Below are 13120 nucleotides of genomic sequence, written 5' to 3'. Positions count from 1 at the left end.
ACTCTCGCCCTCTCCTCTTACTCTCTCCCCTCCTCTCCCTTTACTCTCTCCCTCCTCTTACTCTCTCCTCTCCCTCTTACTCTCTCCCCCCTCTTACTCTCTCCCTCCCTCGTCCCTTTACTCTCGCCCTCCCTCTTACTCTCTCCCTCTTACGCTCTCCTCCCTCTTACTCTCTCCCCTCCCTCCTCTCTTTTACTCTCTCTCTCCCTCTTACTCTCTCCCCTCCTCCTCTCTTTTACTCTTCTCTCTCCTCTTACTCTCTCCCCTCCCTCCTCTCTTTTACTCTCTCTCTCCCTCTTACTCTCGCCCCCTCCCTCCTCCTCTTACTCTCCCTCTTACTCTCTAGTCCTCCCTCCTCTCTTTTACTCTCTCTCTCCCTCTTATCTCTCTCCACTCTCCTCTCCCTCTTACTCCCTCCCTCTTACTCTCTCCCCTCCTCCTCCTTTTACTCTCTCTCCCTCCTCTTACTCTCTCTCTTCTTACTCTCTCCCTCCTCTTACTCTCTCCCATCCCTCCTCACTTTTACACTCTCACTCCCTCTTATCTCCTTCCCTCTTTCTCTCTCCTTCCCTCTTACTATCTCCCTCCTCTTACTCTCCTCCTCCCGTTGACTCTCCCTCTACTATCTCCCCTCCCATCTCCCTCTTACTCTATTCCTCCCTTTACTCCTCTCCCCTCTCTCCCGCCCTCTCTCCCTCTTACTCTCTCCCTCCTCCCTTTTACTCTCTCCCTCCCTCTTACTCTCCCTCCTCCCTTTTACTCTCTCCCCTCCCTCTTACTCTCTCCCTCCTCTTACTCTCTCCCTCTTACTATCTCCCTCCCTCCTCCCTCTTACTCTCTCCCTCCTCTTACTCTCTCCCCTCCCTCCCTCTTACTCTCTCCCTCCTCCCTTTTACTCTCTCCCTCCCTCTTACTTTCTCCTCCTCCCTCTTACTCTCTCACTCCTCCCTTTACTCTCTCCCTCCTCTTACCCTCTCGCTCTTACTCTCTCCCTCCTCCTCTCTTTTACTCTCTCTCTCCCTCTTACTCTCTCCCCTCCCTCTTACTCTCTCCTTCCCTCTTACTCTCTCCCCTCCCTCCTCCCTTTACTCTCTCCCCCCTCTTACTCTCCCTCCTCTCTCTCCCTTTACTCTCTTCCCTCTTACGCTTTCTCCCTCCCTCTGACTCGCCTCCCCTCCTCCCTTTACTCTCTCCCTCCCTCTTACTCTCTCCCTCCCCTCTTATTCTCTCCCCCTCCCTCTTACTCTCTCCCCTCTACTCTCTCCCCTCCCTCTTACTCCTTCCCCTCCCTCTTACTCTCGCTCCTTCCCTCTACTCTCTCCCCTCCCTCTTACTCTCTCCCTCCTCCCTTTTACTCTCTCCCTTTACTCTCTTCCCTCTCCTCTCTCTCTCCCTTTACTCTCTTCCCTCTCCTCTCTCTCTCTTCCCCTCGCTCTCCCTTTACTCTCTCACTTTACTCTCTTCCCTCTCCTCTCTCTCTCCCTCTTACTCTCTCCCCCTCCCTCTTACTCTCTCCCCTCCTTCCTCCCTTTTACTCTCGCCCTCCCTCTTACTCTCTCCCTCCCTCTTACTCTCTCCCCCCTCTTACTCTCTCCCCCTCTTACTCTCTCCCTCCCTCTTACTCTCTCCCCTCCCTCTTGCTCTCTCCCCTCCCTCCTCCCTTTTACTCTCTCCCTCCCTCTTACTCTCTCCCTCCCTCTTACTCTCTCCCCTCCCTCTTACTCTCTCCCCTCCCTCCTCCCTTTTACTCTCTCCCTCCCCTCTTACTCTTACTCTCTCCCCTCCCTCCTCCCTTTTACTCTCTCCCTCCCTCTTATTCTCTCCCCTCCCTCTCCCTCTTACTCTCTCCCCTCCATCCTCCCTTTTACTCTTCCCTCCCTCTTACTCTCTCCCCTCCCTCTTACTCTCTCCCCTCCCTCCTCCCTCTTACTCTCTTACTCTCTCCCCTCCCTCCTCCCTTTTACTCTTTCCCTCCCTCTTACTCTCTCCCCTCCCTCTTACTCTCTCCCTCCCTCCTCCCTTTTACGCTCTCCCTCCCTTTTACTCTCTCCCTTCCCTCTTACTCTCTCCTTCCCTCTTACTCTCTCCCCTCCCTCTTACTCTCGCTCCTTCCCTCTACTCTCTCCCTCCCTCTTACTCTCTCCATCCTCCCTTTTACTCTCTCCCTTTACTCTCTTCCCTCTCCTCTCTCTCTCCCTTTACTCTCTTCCCTCTCCTCTCTCTCTTCCCTCGCTCTCCCTTTACTCTCTCACTTTACTCTCTTCCCTCTCCTCTCTCTCTCCCTCTAACTCTCTCCCCTCTCTCTGTCTCTGTACCCCCCTCCAATCTAACCCTGTCTCCCTTTCTCTCTCCCTACAGACCACAGTATGGACCTGATAGTGATGGATGTGGCTGTGAATGCTGTGGCGGGAGCTCTGAAGGCCTTTTTTTCTGACCTACCTGACCCTCTCATCCCCTACACCCTGCACCCAGAGCTGGTGGAGGCAGCCAGTGAGTACTATACTGTACTGTTAGCTACACATTCTCTGGAGGCCTGGGTTCAATAGTATTGTGTCTCTTTCAAATGCTTTTAGCTGCGCTTGGTTACTCCCAAAAGTGGCAGTACAAACCCTGCCCATCTAGCATTCTCAGGCAGGCTCAACAAAATGCTATTGAAAGAAAAAACATATTTTATCAACCCATGTCTGGTCTATAGAGGCCAGTGTCCTGACTCAATAACTACTAGCTGTGGGGAGGGTTGACACCCAGCGCCTCAGACCTCCCCTTAAATCACAAACAGCAGCTAGAGAAGAGGGGTTCAACCAGTTATCTATCTCTGTCTCTCTTCTATCTCCCTTTCTCTCTCTCTCTCCTCTCTCTCTCTCCTCCTGTCTCTCTCTCTCTCTCTCGCTCTCTCTCTCTCTCTCTCTCTAACTCTATCTCTGTCTCTCTTCTCTCTCCCTCTCTCTCTCTCTCCCTCTCTCTCTGTCTCCCCCTTTCTCTCTCTCTTCCTTTCTCTCTCTCTCTCTCTCTCCCTCTCTCTCTCTCTCCCTCTCTCTCTGTCTCCCCCCCTTTCTCTCTCTCTCTCTCTTCCTTTCTCTCTCTCTCTCCCTCTCTCTCTCTCTCTCTCTCTCTCTCTCTCCCTGTCTCTCTCTCTCTCTAACTCTATCTCTCTCTCTCTCTCTCTCTCTCTCTCTCTCCCTCTCCAATCTATCTCTCTCCCTCTCTCCCCCCCTCTTTCTCTCTTTCTCTGCCTCTCTCCCTCTTTCTCCCCCCTCTCTCTCTTCCTCTCTCTCCCTCTCTCCCCCCTCTATATATCTGCCCCTCTCTCCCCCCCCTCTATCTCCTCTGCCTCTTTCTCTCTCTCGCTCCTTCTCTCTCTCTCTCTCTCTCTCTCTCTCTCTCTGCCTCTCTCTCTCCCTCTCTCCCCCCCTCTTTCTCTCTCTTTCTCTGCTTCTCCCTCTTTCTCCCCCCTCTATCTCTCTCCCTCTCTCCCCCCTCTCTGCCTCTCCCCCTCTCTCTCTAAAGTACTGCTAAATAGAATATATTTTACTTTACAGTGCCCCAGTCTGTCCTTGTCCTTTTCCTGCTTGGTTAATTTCTGTGTTATTTATTTTACTGTAGGGCTGACCCTTTAGTCGATTGGTCGATTGTTTAATCAATATGCTGTTGGTCGAGCAAGATTTCTTTAGTCAAGCATTATCAACATTTTTTTTTTAAATGAATGGTGTACAAGACACCTGTGTGATTGGAGCCTGTCTGAGTGGACTGATCCATTGTGGAGGCCGTGGAGATGGCAACACTAATATCACATTTACATAAGGACTCAGGCCCTTTACTTTGTTGGAGCACCTTTGGCAGTGATTACAGCCTAAAGTCCTCTTGGGTATGACGCCACAAGCTTGGCACACCTGTATTTGGGGAGTTTCTCTCATTCTTCTCTGCAGATCCTCTCAAGCTCTGTCAGATTGGATGGGGAGCGTTGCTGCACAGCTATTTTCAGGTCTCTCCAGAGATGTTCGATCGGGTTCAAGTCCGGGCTCTGGCTGGGCCACTCAAGAACATTCAGAGACTTGTCCCGAAGCCACTCCTGAATTGTCTTGGCTGTGTGCTTAGGGTCGTTGTCTTGTTGGAAGGTGAACCTTCGCCCCAGTCTGAATGCACTGAATGTATTGTATATAAATTGGGATGAGCTCTGTCCCCCCCCCCCCCATCTGAAAGCTTTTGTCTTTAGTTACACATTTAGTTTGAACAGCCTTTATGCCGTTTCCTCCAAGCCCCTCATAGTGCCTCTCTTAGTACCAGTCAGTCACCTTTCTCTCTCTGTATGTGTACACACTTCTCTCTCTCTGTATGTATACACACTTCTCTCTCTCTCTCTCTGTATGTATATACACTTCTCTCTCTCTCTCTCTCTCTCTCTCTCTCTGTATGTATACACACTTCTCTCTCTCTCTCTGTATGTATATACACTTCTCTCTCTCTCTCTCTCGCTGTATGTATACACACTTCTCTTTCTCTGTATGTATACACACTTCTCTCTCTCTGTATACACACTTCTCTCTCTCTGTATACATACTTCTCTCTCTCTCTCTGTATGTATACATACTTCTCTCTCTCTCTCTGTATGTATACACACTTCTCTCTCTCTCTGTATGTATACATACTTCTCTCTCTCTCTCTCTGTATGTATACACACTTCTCTCTCTCTCTGTATGTATACACACTTCTCTCTCTCTCTCTGTATGTATATACACTTCTCTCTCTCTCTGTATGTATACACACTTCTCTCTCTCTGTATGTATACACACTTCTCTCTCTCTCTGTATGTATACATACTTCTCTCTCTCTCTCTGTATGTATACACACTTCTCTCTCTGTATGTATACATACTTCTCTCTCTCTGTATGTATACACACTTCTCTCTCTGTATGTATACATACTTCTCTCTCTCTGTATGTATACACACTTCTCTCTCTCTGTATGTATACACACTTCTCTCTCTGTATGTATACACACTTCTCTCTCTGTATGTATACATACTTCTCTCTCTCTGTATGTATACATACTTCTCTCTCTCTCTGTATGTATACACACTTCTCTCTCTCTGTATGTATACACACTTCTCTCTCTCTGTATGTATACATACTTCTCTCTCTCTGTATGTATACATACTTCTCTCTCTCTGTATGTATACATACTTCTCTCTCTGTATGTATACACACTTCTCTCTCTGTATGTATACATACTTCTCTCTCTCTGTATGTATACACACTTCTCTCTCTGTATGTATACATACTTCTCTCTCTCTGTATGTATACACACTTCTCTCTCTGTATGTATACATACTTCTCTCTCTCTGTATGTATACACACTTCTCTCTCTCTGTATGTATACATACTTCTCTCTCTCTGTATGTATACACACTTCTCTCTCTGTATGTATACACACTTCTCTCTCTGTATGTATACACACTTCTCTCTCTGTATGTATACATACTTCTCTCTCTCTGTATGTATACACACTTCTCTCTCTGTATGTATACATACTTCTCTCTCTCTGTATGTATACATACTTCTCTCTCTCTGTATGTATACACACTTCTCTCTCTGTATGTATACATACTTCTCTCTCTCTGTATGTATACACACTTCTCTCTCTCTGTATGTATACATACTTCATAAATGTCAAGTTTTTTATTGACCATTTTTGAAGTTGATGCGAAGAGTCAATATTTGCAGTGTTGACCCTTCTTTTTCAAGACCTCTGCAATCCGCCCTGGCATGCTGTCAGGTAACTTCTGGGCCACATCCTGACTGATGGCAGTCCATTCTTGCATCATCAATGCTTGAAGTTTGTCAGAATTTGTGGGTTTTTGTTTGTCCACCCGCCTCTTGAGGATTGACCACAAGTTCTCAATGGGATTAAGGTCTGGGGAGTTTCCTGGCCATGGACCCAAAATATCGATGTTTTGTTCCCTGAGCCACTTAGTTATCACTTTTGCCTTATGGCAAGGGTGTCACGTTCTGACCTTAGTTCCTTTGTTTTTGTCTTTGTTTTAGTATGGTCAGGGTGTGAGTTGGGGCGGGCAGTCTGTTTTTTTTCCTATGTTGGTTTTTGAGGTCGGCCTAGTATGGTTCTCAATCAGAGGCAGCTGTCAATTGTTGTCCCTGATTGAGAATCATACTTAGGTAGCCTGGGTTTCACTTTTGGTTTGTGGGTGTTTGCTTCCGTGTGTGTTTGGGCCACACGGTACTGTTTCGGTTTTGGTAAATTCACGTTGTCATTAATTGTTTAGTGTTCTGAGTTTTAATTAAACATCATCATGAACACTTACCACGCTGCACTTTGGTCCTCCTCTCTTTCTCCCAACGACAACCCTTACAAGGGGCTCCATCATGCTGGAAAAGGCATTGTTCATCACCAAACTGTTCCTGGGTGGTTGGGAGAAGTTGCTCTCGGAGGATGTGTTAGTTCCATTCTTTATTCATGGCTGTGGTCTTAGGCAAAATTGAGCCCACTCCCTTGGCTGAGAAGCAACCCCACACATGAATAGTCTCAGGATGCTTTACTCTTGGCATGACACAGGACTGGTGGTAGCGCTCACCTTGTCTTCTCCGGACAAGCTTTTTTCCGGATGCCCCAAACAATCGGAAAGGGGATTCATCAGAGAAAATGACTTTATCCCAGTCCTCAGCAGTTCAATCCCTGTACCTTTTGCAGAATATCAGTCTGTCCCTGATGTTTTTCCTGGAGAGAAGTGGCTTCTTTGCTACCCTTCTTGACACCAGACCATCCTCCAAAAATCTTTGCCTCACTGCGTGCAAATGCACTCACACCTGCCTGCTGCCATTTCTGAGCAAGCTCTGTACTGGTGGTGCCCCGATCCCACAGCTGAATCAACTTTAGGAGACGGTCCTGGTGCTTGCTGGACTTTCTTGGGCGCCCTGAAGCCTTCTTCACAACAATTGAACCGCTCTCCTTGAAGTTCTTGATGATCTGATAAATGGTTGATTTAGGTGCAATCTTACTGGCAGCAATATCCTTGTCTGTGAAGCCCTTTTTGTGCAAAGCAATGATGACGGCACATGTTTCCTTGCAGGTAACCATGTGTGTCAGAGGAAGAACAATGATTCCAAGCACCACCCTTCTTTTGAAGCTTCCAGTCTATTATTCGAACTCAATCAGCATGACAGAATGATCTCCAGCCTTGTCCTCGTCAACACTCACACCTGTGTTAACGAGAGAATCACTGACATGATGTCAGCTGGTCCTTTTGTGGCAGGGCTGAAATGCAGTGGAAATGTTTTGGGGGGATTTAGTTCATTTGCATGGCAAAGAGGGACTTTGCAATTAATTGCAATTCATCTGATCACTCTTCATAACATTCTGGAGTATATGCAAATTGCCATCATACAAACTGAGGTAGCAGACTTTGGGAAAATTAATATTTGTGTCATCCTCCAGTCAGCCATGACTGTATACACACTTATCTCTGTGTTTTTGCTGTAGAACTGCAAGCCTGCATTAACATTTCAACCCCAGTTATAATTCACACCTCTAAGTCACATCACACTCAGCTCACAGTCATCTTCCTGAAAGACTAATTCCTGCCCAAGGATGCCAAGATTTTCATGCATCTGCATCTTTTTCCCCTGCCTGCCTGGCTCCCCGTGTCCCAAATGGCACCCTATATAGTGCACTACTTTTTTCTTCTTTTTTTTAACCAGGGCCCATAGGATAGTGCAATATATAGGGAGAAGGGTGCCATTTTTGACACAACCTGTGTGTTTAATTTGTATATATTTTTTTAACCCATTTTTTCTCCCCAATTCCGTGGTATCCAATTGGTAGTTACGGTCTTGACTCATCGCTGCAACTCCCGTACGGACTCGGGAGAGGTGAAGGTCGAGAGCCGTGCATTCCCTGAAACACAACCCAACCAAGCCGCACTGCTTCTTGACACACTGCTCGCTCAGAAACCAGCCACACCAATGTGTCGGAGGAAACACCGTACACCTAACGACCGTGTCAGCGTGCACTGCGCCCGGCCCGCCACAGGAGTCGCTAGAACTTGATTGGACAAGGACATCCCTGCCGGCCAAACCCTCCTCTAACCCGGACGACGCTGGGCCAGTTGTGCGCCGCCCCATGGGTCTCCCGGTCGCTGGAGGCCCCAGCCTGTGTGGTTCTGTATGATCTCCGAGCTGGAGTCATGTGATCCTGGATCAGTGTTGAAACCAACCCAGCTGTCGGCCTCCTTTCTGGCTCACTGCTGCAGATTAATGTCCCAGAAATAGGCCTCCATCTACTGTCCCCTGGATGGAGGGAAGAATGAGAGACAGAGAGGGAGATGGGTGGAGGAAGAGACAGAGCCCTGGAGCTTGTCTCTAAGAGTTTGGAGCAGCTCTGTAGAAATTATCATTCTGCAAGCAGCATAATGTGGAGGTGTTTGGACCAGGATCTCCAAGTCTCACTCTGCGTCCCAAATACATGGAGTGTAGTACTTTGGTCAAAAGTAGTGCACTATTGCCATCTGGGATGCAGCGTTGGTCTCAGGCCCTGGCCAGCCTTGGTGCCCAGTGCTCTGCTCTGGGACACATAACACTCACACTCATATGACGTTCTAACTATTGATTAGCCCAGTAGTCTCGGCCGGTTGACCTTGACAATAGCACTTTGGTCAGAGTTAATTGGCAGGCTGTGATAAAGTGTATCTGATTGGTATGTTAAATGCCTTGACAGAGTTGACGTCCTAATAGATGGTTTGTCCCTACATCTCTTATTACTCAGCGATCTTAGAGTTAGAGCTTCTCATCCAACACAGGAGTGCATTTGATGCTGTTATTAATTAGAGAAAGAGTGACAATAAAATCACTATGAGACATTGTGCCCCCAGATGATACCGACAGCCCCAATCTGGGGGTCCGGCTCATGGACTATGTATTTTGGTATAGTGGGCTGGTAGCAGACTATACCAAAATAGTAGTATAGTCTGCAGCGTAGTGGGCTGGTGTTGTATCTGCCGAAGGTCTAGCTGGTATTTGAATGTGTTTCTTGTGTGGGAGGTCATTGGCAGCCCTGTCGGCTTCGTGATACTCCTTTAATTGTTTCTTCTTCTCCCAAGGGAAGGAATCAGTAAAAACTCTGTTCTCCTCCTTTCAGAAATTGTGGACCACATAGAAAGACTCCAAGTGCTGAAAGAAATAGTGAGGAAGTTCCCTGCAGTGAACTACGAGGTGTTTAAATATGTCATCACTCACCTGAACAGGTAAGAGACAACCCTGTGACCCAGAAACAGTCTCAGGCCTTCAGCTGACTGATACTGGGTGCAATTTGAAGTATGTCTGAAGTAAGCTGCAAAGTATACATGATGTTTGTTATGTGACCGTAGTCATAGAAACAAGCATGTCATACAGTTGTGTAGTTGGACCGGGCCGTGTTCAGTAGGGAGAAAACGTAGTGATACGTGGAGATGCTACATGAACATAATTCAGTTCTGTTGTGATATACACGGAGTATACAAACATTAAGAGCACCTGCTCTTTCCATGACAGAGATGGACCAGGTGAAAGCTTTGATCCCTTATTGATGTCACTTGTTAAATCCACTTCAATCAGTGCAGATGAAGGGGAGGAATGATTTTTAAGCCTTAAGACAATTGAGATGAGGGTGAATGGGCAAGACAAAATATTTAAGTGCCTTTGAACAGGGTATGGTAGTAGGTGCCAGGCGCACCGGTTTGTGTCAAAACCGCAATGCTGCTGGGTTTTTCATGCTCAACAGTTTCTCGTGTGTATCAAGAATGAAACTCAATATTAGGAAGGTATATTTAGTGAACAGCTACTGTTCTGGAGACCAGAGTTATCTGCACTCCCCTCTAATTGAGTACCTGATTCTTTATTTTTTAAATAAAGTACAAAATAAGTATGGTTGGAATAAATCAGGGAAATGGTGTGTTTCCCCAGGGTGAGCCAGCAGAGTAAGACCACCTTGATGACAGCCGACAATCTATCCATCTGCTTCTGGCCCACACTGATGCGTCCCGACTTTGAGAACAAGGACACACTCTCCACCACCAAGCTCAACCAGTCTGTCATCGAGTCCTTCATCCAGCAGAGCCACTACTTCTTCTACAGCGGAGACATCCAGGAGACCTCCAGCACCTCCAGCACCCCACCACCCCACCACTGTCACAGCATGGTGGAGGCCCTGAGGCCCCTGCAGCTGCCCCCTCCTCTTCAGCCCCAGCAGATCCAGCACAGTATGTCCCTGCAGCCTGAACCACTCATATAGACCCAGCTGGGCTAGTGGGGGGACATAGGGTGATGTGTCCTCCTTCCCTCTGACTGCAAAACAACAACATTACTTGATCAACTTTGTTCTCTGCTCCCCTTTCTGGGCGACTGACTGGATTCAGGGGTGACTGACTCTCCCCCAGGAACAAAAAAACAACATCAAAACAAATGCATTTTTCTTCATTCAGTGCTGTACAGTAATACACAGTAATAAAGATGCTGTATGCCTCCAGCAGACGGACAAAAACATGCGATGCAAAAATGATTTGCTAAATTCTACAACACCTTGCAAAATATAAGGAAAATATATTTATACTAGTTGTGTTTTTTTTTTTTAAACCCTTTATTCATTCAAGTGAACTTGACGTTAGATGAGGCATCATCTGTTATGATACTTCTACCAGCATAGACATTATTCTGCTTGTTTATTTTTGTATGATTTGGCGATGATGATGGATTCTTGTATTTTTACCAGTATGATTTACATTTTTATCTGAACGGTTTGAGGGACAGAAAGACAGTGAACGTTGGCAGGCTTTGTCTCTACCTGCTCCCAACGCCTCGCACTGTTTGGGAGGGAGGGGACTCTACGTGAAAGACTGATGCTGTACTGCACCAGACCGGGACATAAGACAGACAGACTGGCCTCCTATTGGAGCAGAACTCATGCAATTCCTGAAGCTTATGTAGGAAGCATCCCACTACTAGAACCCTACTGGCACATCTCTGTGTTAACTCTGAAATGAACTCATTGCAAAGCAGTCTCGGTCTCTGTTGTTTTGTTTCATTGATGAAATGTCTTGGCGGTCTTGATACTCACCAATAAGAGACCTTTGTTTTCCTCTTGTTTGTTCAACTACATTTGCATGTATTTCTTTTGCCTCCAAAAAATGAACAATAAAAAAAAAAAAGACTGAATTTACAACTCAACATTAACCGCTTTCATTCAGATGATATTTTTTTATCTAACTTGATTGAGGGAACATTGAAACAGGGCTGAAATTGTATCTATTGTTCATTCATTCTTTTTGCAATGCAAGTTAACTCTTAATATCATATTTTGGTTATCTGTCTAATTGTTTCCCTTAAATAGAGGGGGGAAAATTATAAGTGTATGTGTATATATATATATATATATATATATATATATATATATATATATGTGTATATGTATATATATATATATATATATATATATATATATATATATATATATATATATATATATATATATATATATATATTTATCAGCAGATAAGATTATTGTTATTAGCAAAATACCATGGGGTACTGAAATTCTGTATAATCTTGTAAAACCTACTATAATCAGATTTATTTGTGGTATGATGTACAAAAATGTTTGGGCTAGATTAATTGACTGTGTACTTAATGCCATTCATCTTATGAATAAAGAACCATTGCTTCTTTGTAAATGGTACGGAATTCTGTTTTGCTGTAAGTAAAAGATGCTGCTTAGAAAGTTGTGGAAAGGAAAAGTGTAAGTAGAGGGAGAGAGGAGCTTGGTGGGATGAAGCGGGTAACAGCTTGACAGATCGAAGACATTTTTAAGACTCAAGACTATGCCTGTGACTTAAATGGCACCCTATTCCCTACGTAGTTCACTACATTTCACCAGAGCCCTATGGATCCTGGTCAAAAGAAGTGCACTATATAGGGAATAGGATGCCAGTTCAGACAACCTATTATTGTTATTCGTCTCTATAGAGACACTTCAGATAATGTGGTGGAAGGGGAGAAAGGAGTGTGCAGCTGCTAGATAGAATATACCTTTTGTGTCATTTCAATAAAACGCAACCGTATTTTATTCATAAGATCTGCCTCATTCAAGCCGGTGTACAAACTCTTAAGATTTTAACATCTGCTATGTATTATAGGAAATAAATGATTTTGAGAAGAAAAGAAAAATTGAGAGTTTGGTTTACTCCATAATTTTTTCATAATAAAGTTTTTTATTTTTTTTATTTCTCCAAGCTTGAGTCTAAATGGTGTTGAAATATGCTCTCGTTTCTTATACAGCGGGGAATATGATTACAGGATTTAGTCATTGTTGGACTGCATTGACATCAGTGGAGGCAGGTGGGAGGAGCAATATGAGGATCGGCTCATTGCAATGGCTGGAATAGAATTAATGGAGTGATATCAAACACAAAGAAAATGGAAACATATTTGACTCTGTTCCATTCATACCATCCCAGCTATTACAATGAGCCTGTCCTCCTATAACTCCTCCTAGCAGCCTCCTCTGATTGACATGGTGTAGTATGAAAGTAAAAGAGTAGCTAAAGAGCAATACAACACAATCAACATTTCGTGTGACAGAACTAGAACCTATTTGTCACATTAATGAATTATTTAAGCTCATATCTGCTTGAAACCTAAATTACAGGATCTGCAGTAGTTTTGAGAACAGTTTGTTCAGTTCAATTAATTCGATGTCCCAGTCACACAGCCCCCCTCGGGCGAGAAGAGATGAAAGTACACCACCTGGTGGCGAAACATGTCCTAGCCGCAACATGAAAATATTTATTTTTATATTCATAAAATGTATTGCAGCCTGGCCTGCTCATGTTTGTAGAATGTTTTTTTAAAATGTTCTTTGTTTTTTTTTGTTCAAAATGTCTAATCATATTTGCACAGACATATAATATATTATTTAAATGTCTGTATTTCAATAGAATTGTCCTCAGAAATATGCACCAAAAGGAAAAGTCTAGTGCTATCCGGGATCGTTTGAACCCTGCCCTAACCTTAAACCATTAGATTAGATAAACCACTTCAATTCTGTGACGTCAGAGTTGGGACGTCACAAGGGTCCCGCATAG

The 13120-nt window shown here is 45.1% G+C and overlaps 1 protein-coding gene across 1 annotated transcript in view; it reads left to right on the top strand.

Annotated features, from left to right (window-relative positions):
* The window catches only part of LOC109904579 (rho GTPase-activating protein 5), a 67636-nt gene extending 55373 nt beyond the window's left edge, over positions 1–12263 (top strand). The window contains exons 5-7 of the mRNA XM_031787946.1: positions 2359–2490; positions 9145–9250; positions 9948–12263. Coding sequence (XP_031643806.1) covers positions 2359–2490; positions 9145–9250; positions 9948–10275 — 566 coding nt within the window. The 3' untranslated portion in view covers positions 10276–12263. The remainder of the gene's footprint in view (positions 1–2358; positions 2491–9144; positions 9251–9947) is intronic.
* The last annotated feature ends 857 nt before the right edge of the window (positions 12264–13120 follow it).

Source organism: Oncorhynchus kisutch, linkage group LG14 (assembly GCF_002021735.2).
Source record: "Oncorhynchus kisutch isolate 150728-3 linkage group LG14, Okis_V2, whole genome shotgun sequence".
Classification (NCBI taxonomy): Eukaryota; Metazoa; Chordata; class Actinopteri; order Salmoniformes; family Salmonidae; genus Oncorhynchus; species Oncorhynchus kisutch.
The sequence above is the reverse complement of the archived record's forward strand: the minus strand, read 5'-3'. Positions and strand labels throughout refer to the sequence as shown.